The following is a 10293-nucleotide window of genomic DNA, read 5'->3' as shown; positions in this document are numbered from 1 at the left end:
TAGATTGTTTAGAGAATTCAAGTGGATTACCAAGCACGGAGGATTATCTCAAAGGTAGGAATACTCCGCAAAAGGATAGTAATTATTCATTACAAGGTGAACCAAATACCGCGTCTTTATAATTGATTAGACACAAGAGGATGAATTATCGTGATTATGTTGTTACGACGAAAACTCATCAGACACGGCTTAACTTGAAATATCTAGTAGTCTTTAGAGTATAATAATGTTGTGAAAATAAAGTGGTTTGGATATGATTTCATTTTTTGTAATCATTATTTACATTTTGTTCGATGTTTTAGTGTATATACAATAAAGAACAATACAATGAAGTTTCGAAATTGCTGATAATGAAAGAAAGATGTATTTTTCATAGTAAATGGAAAATTGCTCCTATATATGTTTTGGAGTCAACTTTAAATATTGAAAATTATTAAGAAGTTTAGTGTATACTCTAAGTCTATACTCATGTGAACGAAGTGTGCATGAAGAAAAGAAAAACATATGAACATATATATTTTTAAAAGGGGGAGAAAGAAAGGGATGAGAGTTCAGTTACGTTAAACAAAATAATGGAATCCGTCACTCGATGATTTTCTCATGCATTTCATTCACACTGATTCATTAACTAAGGTAAGAGGGGTGCCCCCCCCCCCAGTGGCAGAAACCAAGCTCTTCCACTAAGTGACATGAAACTGTACAATAATTAGAGTATTGGTCTGAGAAGCTGCTTAATCCCTGCTATGACTAACTTTCAACCAATCGGAAGTATCATTAAGTTCGAATTTTGGGGAGTTGCGTGTTTTTTTGTTTGCATCACAACTTTCTATGCAATTACACTTTTGCCCAAAAAGTTGGCATATTTTTTTTCTTACCTCTTTTCAAGAGATTATTGTGACAATATGGTTTCTGCTTAGTAGATAACAGTCAATATCTTCTCATAATTTCATTGATCAAACTTTACACTGCAAATTTGTTGTGTAACGACTTTACACAACGTTGTGTAAAATAAATTACACAGCTTTACACTGCAAATTCGTTGTGTAAAGTTGTGTAATTTCATTTACACAACTTAATACAACCCCTGTGTAAGGAGTGAATCACCCAATGTTGTGTAAAGTTGTTATTTAACATTTTTAAAAGGGGAGAAAGAAAGGGATGAGAGTTCAGTTACGTTAAACAAAATAATGCTTTACATTGATAACTGAAGACTGATTAGTCCCGATTAGATATAACCTTTATCTCTCAAAAATAAATCATATTGTAACAATGTCAATGACTTCATGAAAATAGGTAACAAACATATTCTAACTTTATGTGCCTCAGTGTAGTAGTGAAAGTGTCATTAGTTAAGTCGTGTGGGTAGTTAGCTTAATTGAGTGGCGTACACTTCCAAATTCGTTGTGTAAAGTTGTGTAATTTCATTTACACAACTTAATACAACCCCTGTGTAAGGAGTGAATCACCCAATGTTGTGTAAAGTTGTTATTTAACAATGCAAAACGAATTTGCATGCTTTACATTGATAACTGAAGACTGATTAGTCCCGATTAGATATAACCTTTATCTCTCAAAAATAAATCATATTGTAACAATGTCAATGACTTCATGAAAATAGGTAACAAACATATTCTAACTTTATGTGCCTCAGTGTAGTAGTGAAAGTGTCATTAGTTAAGTCGTGTGGGTAGTTAGCTTAATTGAGTGGCGTACACTTCCAAATTCTTTAGTACGTCAATTTGGGAGCTGGCTAAGTTTCACGTCTCTTGTGTTATTATTCAGGCGATTCTGAAACTAGGATGACCTTCTCACCATCACCGATACACATTATTAACAAAACTAATGCAATGTATTACAAACAGGGAGCTAGCTAGGCGCCATAGATCCGGGGTCATCTGTTTAATTAGATGGGTGAAAGCAAATAAATGAGACCATCGATTGGGAAAAGGTTTTAAGGACTGATATTATTCCTTTTTACGTTGATTTTCCCATTCCCCCCCCCCCCCCACCCTCTCTCAAAGCAGATGGAGTCCGAGACTCGTTGCCTGGGTAACACCCTACATACGTATTAGAAAGGAAATTTGCAAACATTACTGGTAAACGCATCACGATATCGAATGAATAGAAATACCTATTAGAAAACAATAACAGTTGTCACGCTTTCTCTGGGAAACTGGAATGCAATTCATTATTTCAGGAGCTGCAATAAATCAATGTCGGAGTACCCATTATTTTGCTTATTCACATACATCTTGATGCTATTTTGTTTTATAAAATATTACATCAGCATGAATAACTCACCCCTTTGCCTTTTATAAAACCCATTAATGCATTGAAATAAATCGAAAGTGATAAATTGTGCCTATTCACATGATCGTTTCTTTCCTTTCATGGAACTGTTCAATAATGTTGACGTATATTACATACTTCATCACCTTGAATTAAAAGTTAGATCTTTCCCACCGCTCCCAATTAAATATCCTGTCTCCCTACTGAATGCGGCTATATATTGAGTGATTAGAGATGTCAGGTACACAATTAAATGAATGGATGAAAGGATTTGAGCGAGCTATGGTCGATTGGATTTAATTGAAAAAGCGTGACAATACTGTCACTAATAATGAGTGTCTTTCGGCAAATTTCACACGAGAAAAAAACGAACCATATCAATTTAATTGCATCGCTAGCATTTTTAAATGATGTACAAAACAAGTCATACTCTCGCTTTTTTCGATAGTTCGAAGTCCTTTCTTGACAACGACCATCATTATTACCAACTTACATCAATTATCATTATCAACACAATGCCTCACCATATCGTCATCACCACCACCACCATCTTGATTAGCATCACCAATATTACCACTATCATCATTATCAGCTTCATCATCATGATCAACATTATTACCATTATCATCATCATCACAACCATACATTGCGAAATCAATGTTTTCATCTTCGTTATCTCTCTCATTAATTAAAACACACGGCATCAGCGAAAGGATTCGCGCGGTTTAAATCTCTTCCGTAGACTTGTGTGCTATAAAACAATGTTTGAAATATCTTTTAAAGGATTTTCTCTTTATACTTTTGTACAGTTTTGAGCTACAATTTTTTTTCTTCTTGTCAATTCCAGACATTTTTGTTGGCCCATTAGTTCTGTGCTCAAAATTAAGTTGAAATGCTTTCTTGAATCTAGGCCAATCACTATCAGTGATGCAAATCACATTTAAAGCACATTTTGAGTTTTTATTCCTTTTCTCTCTTCTATGACTTCTTCACTATGTACAACCCTTTCCTCTTCCTTTTATTTTCTATTCTGTCATTCCCTATATACTCCTTAATTTTGATTATTTTATATTTTCTGTTTATCTTTCCTAATTTTATTCTTTGTTTTTAAATATCTTTCCTAATTTTATTCTTTGTTTTTAAATATCTTTTAAATTTTCTTCTATACCTGTCCTTATGTAACTCTTCTTTCTATCCAGGAAATGATAGAATAAAAAATGAAAAAATTGTAATGTATTTCATAATAAAATAAAGAAATAGACGATAAAAGAAGGATTTAAACAAATTAATAACATGAGGAAAGATAGGAAAAGAATGAAGAATTACAAAGGAAATGATTTAGAAGAAAATATTTGGCCTAAAGGAGAAAAACAAAGGAAAATAAGGAACGAAAGAGAAGCTGGTAGAAAGTACGAATAACTATAATCACTATCCTCTACACATACCAATAAAATAATTATGAATTAAAATTTGACAATTTTGGATTGCCGTCAAGACCGTCTTCAAAGATATCTCTCTCTCTAATAACCAGGTTATGTTAAGATTCAATTCAATTCAATTCAATTTATTTTAACCTTAGAATTACATATACAATAATTCATGGAAATATAAAAACATGGGGTTATGAGCCCCTAAAGAAGTTTGAATACAAACTTGTGGTTGGGGTGCCAACCATGACCTAAAATTATATATAGAGAAATTAGAGAAATCAACAAAAACAACATTGACGGAAAAACAATATATACAAGAAAAGATTAATAATCAAAAGATAATGTATTAATACTTTCTGCTCCCTAATTCCTGCAGTTTACTAGAAGGTAGGCTTCAAAAGCGATTATTTTTTTCTTTTCATATGTATACTTGGCTATTTTTCTCTTTTTGCTTAGATTAAACTTTCAATTTATGTATTCATAAGACTTTGTGTGTCATCCTGAAAATACTGCTATGTTATTATGATATTATGATAATATATTGCTTTTGGTGATAATTATGTTAAATAACTGTAAAAATCGACTCTTAATTAGGTCCGCCATAATTTCCATGCATTCTATACCTTTAGATGGTGGTCTTATCATGAGTATTTTACCTTTTCAGGGATCATAGAAAGGCCTGCCAACTTGACTTTGCTTATCGCCTGCACATTGGTGACGATACTACTTGTAGCTTGCCTCATTGAGTCAGCATGCTTCTTAGACAGGAATGTACGCCCTTCAACCGTCTCCAACCATCGCGTCACAACATGGTGGATGATTGCTGTATTACCAGTAAGTCAATTTCCCGGCTCCATCTCAAACATCATTTTTTTTTTTTTGGGGGGGGGATTAATGTGCACAGCCCTGAAGTCTACGAACACCAGTAAGTCAATATCCTCCATCTCAAACATCATTTATTTTTTTGGGGAAAAATTAATGTGCACAGCCCTGAAGTCTACGAACACCAGTAAGTCAATATCCTCCATCTCAAACATCGTTTGGTTTGTTGAAAAAGTAATTATACGATCACATCATCTGAACGCAATCATGGAAGATTCATAGTCGAGAACGTTGTAAATATAATGGGTGTTCATTTCTTTGTTTTTCTTCGTTTTTTGTTTGCTTGTTGGTTTGTTAATTTATCTAAACCAATTTTTATTCAAAGGCGTATTGATAATGTTCTATTTTCATATACCTCTGAATCAGTTTAGATAAAGGATGCCGAATTGCTAAGTTTGGCCAAATTCCAACAAGCATAAACTTTGATATATCAAAGTTTCATTGTACTTAAAATAAAGAAAAAAGAGAGCTTCTCGGATTAATTGTGTGCCAGTGTTTTCAAGAGATAAGAATATTCTAAAGTCTAACTCATCCTCATCTTTCCGCACGCATGACCATAAACATACTGATTCTTATATTGTCGTAATCTACGAATGTTATGGACTAATGCGGTTACCCTTCCCTATCTCACCATTCTGAATCTCCATGTAAAGATGTTACTTGCATTTTTGTTGTTAATGAGATAATATAAATACTGTCTTTCAGGTGATGAGTTGTGTGGTGTTACCAGGAGTCTACTCGCCTGTATCCGCCGCATTTTGTAATTTGGTAGCATCGCTGTAAGTATTTAAATTCACATTTGGTGTCTTACTTTAGTTTTGCATCTAGTTCAAGGATGCAGAAAGGTTGATTGAATGCAGTCAATGTCTTATTACGTGAAAGAAAACATTTTGCAATATGATCCGATAAGAGGGGACATGTAAAGTTATTATGTTAAAATTATTTCTCTATTTCATATTTTCGAAATTCGTTGAGAACTTGGTCTAAACATCTTTCTTCTATCATGATTGAAACTGTTAATGCTTATCATGATTGATTGGTCTTCGTTTAAGATGAAATTTAAATGCTTTTCTTAAAATGTGCTTTACATTTGGCTTTAAAATGAAAGCTATAATCGGTACACATTGACAGTTTTATGAAATTATATTTCAAATAACTTCATTAGTAAACGTAGTCCAAAAAATATGAATGAATACGTGTCGCAAGCCATTAACAAATCCAATGTGCTTTAATCATCTTTCCTAAAACTCTGTTGAAAATTCTTTCCGGGTGAAATCAATATTCTGAATAACTTTACCATGATTGATTTTGCTATCCTCAATGCATGGTGTGATTAATCTTTATCTCACCATAAATTTGGTCAGTAAGGAATAATAATTGTAATAATTTAAATAACGGGGCTTGTATAGTGCTCATACTATGTGTCATACTTGACACTCCTGGCGCTCCGCAATTAGGCAGTAAGTTATGCAATTAGGCAGAAGTAAACTCTTTGGAAGTATTATTCTTTTTTTTGGGGGGGGGGGGAGGGGGGCAGGTCAAATTGTCATTGTGGCGATAATAAACATAATATTTTAGTGGTAAGAAATAAATTCTATTCTTCTGGTTTTGTGATTATTATTTTACCTTCCAGATGTTATTCCTTCACCATGTTTAAGTTCCTGGTCATTGTAATGAACTACTATGGAGGTTATGAGAAAATGATGTATCATTTTTCAGCCGAGCATTTCACCTTTCCTCTGGCAAGCACACCGCTAACATGCTGCTGCCCTTGTTTACCAGAGAAGAGACTAACAAGGTAATTCATCTTGATTCATCTCAGGATAAAATCATATCACGTAACCTTCAATGCTGATAAATTTTGATCAGCCTGGAGATTGACGATTCTTTGAATTTGCAAATGAAGTATAGCTGAATACCTGCCTTGAAGGCAACAGTGATTAGATTAACTTCTTTTTAGCTCCTGTTAAACATAAAGCATGTAATGCCAATTTAGGTCACTGAACTAGGTAATTCAAAATATAAAATGATCATCTTTATATTTTGTGTTTTTTTTATGAGACGGGGCAATATTTGTCCGTTTTCAAGGAAAATGCATTGTCTTTGTTTTTCATTAGTGTCAAATTTATATAAACTTTATATAATTTGACACTAATGAAAACAAGCTGATCTATTCGTTGATTATCAAAGAATTTACAGCAAACTTTCATAAAAAAGATAATGTCCCAAATAAAGTTTATCTATTTTCTACCACTCAAGAAGGTTGTTATAAACAAAGGATGAGAATGGAGTCAAGATTGTAATCATCATAACGAAGAGAATATCATACATTTTGTTTGTAATAAGAATTTCCTTGAGTTTGGTTTGATATTAACACCTTTTTGCAGCTGCCTAATAGTCAATGTAAATAATTGAGCAATTGTTTTTGTAATGAGATAACACACACATAATGGCTTTTGACCCACATTCATTTCTTCAGCCCAAACTTTATATGCAAGAGGTTTTTGACAATATTTTTTAAAAGCCTGCTGTTCAGTCATCCTTGCCAGTACAATTATAAACTGGTATCATTAGACTGGGTATTAATTCTTCTTTATAATGAAATATGATTGAAGATCACATAGATTTTAGAGTATACATTTTTAATTAAAAGCTACCAAGTTTGGTACACTTTTTTGTGTACGCACCGTGCAGTCCCATGTCCGTGTGCAGTAATTCTCACTGCAAGGTGATTTACTGAAGACAGCGTACTTTTTTTGGTTATAATTTTGACGTTTTCAAAAGTTAGCAATGCATAACTATTCTTAAGTTTGTTGCACGGCGTAAAATAACCTTTCCCGATAACTTTGGGGCAGTTTCTTTCATAAAGCAATCATTGACCTGTATTCAACTATATATTTTAAATTGAGGCGAAGATATGAAAACATGTTCTCCATCAAACTTTCAAAACAAATCGAGACAAAATGAGAGATACTTTTAATCGTTCTGGTATAATTATTTCTACCGCGATGAAATGATTTATGAATCGTTTTGGTTCTGATATAATGTGAACTAAAACTTCTCTATTACTCATTGAAACACATGCAGGCACAGTTTTAAATGGTTGAAGATCGCCGTCTTACAAGTGGCCATAGTCAAACCTGTCACAACATTCATTGGAGTGCTATTTTGGTTAGATGCTGTATACTTGACTGATCAGGTAAAGGTGTTCATTCATTTCATATTCTGTGTCCTACTGTTATATCATGTAAACGGATAGAGATAATTAGATTTAACCACTCAATTACGTTCATAGATTAATAACTTACAATGTTTACATTTCTTGATAAAGTTAATAGAGTTGATAACAAATAATAAGGACAATTAGTGATCTCATAGGTCAGAAGTCATTATCAGCCTTGAATCGGTATCGAGTCACTATTCCACCCTAATTTTATTTGTACAGGCCTTTCTTTTCCTAATTCTAGAGTAAGATGGTTGATATCGCTCAGGTACATTACACCCCTATACAACCTGTCCAATTGAAATTTGGAAATTTAAAAATATGAATTAATATTGGAATTTAGGATGTATTTCAAGCCCTTCAATCACAGATCGGGCCGATTCAGTTTCAAGTCGGTTTGGGAGTCCGCGACGAGCATGACTGGTTCGACGTCTTACGAGTTGTGACTGATTTGCTTTAACGCAATTTTCGGTAAAATATTTCACATATATTTCGGGACTCCAGTCAAGAAGAATTTACAAATGTAATACTCAGCTAATGAAAATAAAATTGCCTTAGAAATCAAGTCGGAGTCAAGTTAGTATACGGTAGGCTGTATAAATTCTCCTGCAGGACAGGATATGAAATTAAGACATAAATTCAAACGAAAGTTGTTCGATGTTCCTTATTTTCTAGGTAGAAGCAGATAGGCCCTTCCTGATTGTGAATATTACGACCATCTTTTCTTCAGTGATAGCGATGATGGCTCTGAACATGATTTATGTAGCTTCTACCAGGTTTCTTGAACCTTTCTATGTTCGGACTAAGTTTACCTTTATCAAGCTTGGTATTGTGATCTGTAACATCCAACCAGCACTACTCAGTCTATTCATGAGATTCCGATTCCTAGGCTGTCGTTTTCCTTTCTCTAACCATGCAAGATCCAACTGTGAGTATTATACTTTCTCCGTATCTGTTGCCCCCCCCCCCCCTCTCTCTCTCTCTCTCTCTCTCTCTCTCTCTCCCTCCCTGTTTCTATAAGTATTGCCTCCCTTCGTGTCTCTCTCTTTACCGTGTCTCCGTTCTCTTTCGCTCTTTCCTGCTCTCTTTCTCATTTACTATCTCTTTCATATTTTCCCTCCATTTTTGTTTGTTTTACTCCACGTCACTTTATAATGTTTATGAATCGCTAGAATTAAAATCGAAAACTCATTATCGTTCGAATATGAGGCGCAGAGATGTCGTTATGTTCTAATTTTATATACAATATTACAATATATCTGAATTCAATGGCAGCTCTAAATACAAACTATCATTTTTATCCCTTTTTCAAATATTTAAATTCTAAACACTTAAATTGTTAAGTCAGAATATGGTGCGCTTAGAGACACCAGTATTAAGCGCCTTATAAATATTGTTTATTATTATTAAACACTCCATTTTCACTCTAGATCGAGACAACCTGCAATTATATCGTATGATATTACATTCACTTTATGATAATGAAAACATTTAAAAGCATATACTATATTATACTTTCAAAGTTATTTATGATAAAAACACAAACTGATCTGAATTTTTCCTACAACGATGATTTTTCTGCAGGTTTCATGCTCAATAAATCTGATCTAAATCGCAGTTAAACAGACAAACCTACATGGGAATTGAAGTTATTATTTTGTTTTAGAAAGTATTTTATTTTTCATTCAATGAACACAATGTAACATATAGGCCTAATTGAGAAGAAGAAGAAAAAAATATTTTGTTACATGTAATATCATTGATTTTGATATCATAATAATTACAAACAATACATTAAAATAGCAAGAACAACATTTATATTACAAGTCATAACACTGGATGACGATGAAAATAAAAATGTTCTCCCTGACCCCCCCCCCCCGTTCACCCTGCCGAAGAAACCTAGTCTCCTTCCCCATCTCCCTTCCTACCACGCCCTCCTCTACCCCTCCTCCCTCCTAAACTACCTGATTTACTGCAAACACAAACTTTAAGCTTTTGACATTTAGAGACAGTGATATTGAATCATTTATCGATTTATTATTTTGTTCTTTGTTTTTCCGTACAGTCATACAGTGTATTGTATTCATCTTGGAAGCCGGAATCCTGTTTCCTTTTATCAGGTACTACTATCGACGAAGCGAAGGTAACGTGGTGGGGAATGTATCCATGATACCAACCGAACTCTTCGGTTCCATCCAGCCTCCTAGTATTACATATCGACTACCTGATCGTAGACATTACATGCCACGCCCGTCGATCACGAGCATTGAGAACGGTCGTGTACGTGCTCATACCGTCATTGGTTCGGGGGATGTAAACACTGATTTCTACCCGGCTGAGGACTTAGCTACTATTGCTGAGGAGTGCGAGGAGGAGGAGAAGACTAAGGTCGTAGAACCTTCGACAGACTTCACGAAACAATTTATGACTAGTAACAGACAGGGGCGGCGTCATAGTATCGGCTAA

General features: G+C 34.0%; 1 protein-coding gene across 1 annotated transcript; it reads left to right on the top strand.

Annotated features, from left to right (window-relative positions):
• Window positions 1–10293, top strand: LOC105445218 (organic solute transporter subunit alpha-like). Its single transcript, XM_011680443.2, has 7 exons — window positions 1–54; window positions 4384–4553; window positions 5307–5380; window positions 6235–6399; window positions 7689–7800; window positions 8500–8752; window positions 9893–10293. The coding sequence occupies exons 2-7, from the start codon at window positions 4536–4538 to the stop codon at window positions 10291–10293; spliced, it is 1023 nt and encodes a 340-aa protein (XP_011678745.2). The 5' UTR covers window positions 1–54; window positions 4384–4535.

This window comes from Strongylocentrotus purpuratus, unplaced genomic scaffold, assembly GCF_000002235.5.
Source record: "Strongylocentrotus purpuratus isolate Spur 01 unplaced genomic scaffold, Spur_5.0 spur5_scaffold_5, whole genome shotgun sequence".
Lineage (NCBI taxonomy): Eukaryota > Metazoa > Echinodermata > Echinoidea > Camarodonta > Strongylocentrotidae > Strongylocentrotus > Strongylocentrotus purpuratus.
This window is presented reverse-complemented; position numbering and strand designations above follow the sequence as displayed.

Excerpts from the sequence above, each read along its gene's own strand:
- LOC105445218 (XM_011680443.2), top strand. Across the intron at positions 5,381-6,234 it reads TGTAATTTGGTAGCATCGCT|ATGTTATTCCTTCACCATGT; the intron begins GTAAGTATTTAA and ends TTTACCTTCCAG. Across the intron at positions 6,400-7,688 it reads CCAGAGAAGAGACTAACAAG|GCACAGTTTTAAATGGTTGA; the intron begins GTAATTCATCTT and ends AAACACATGCAG.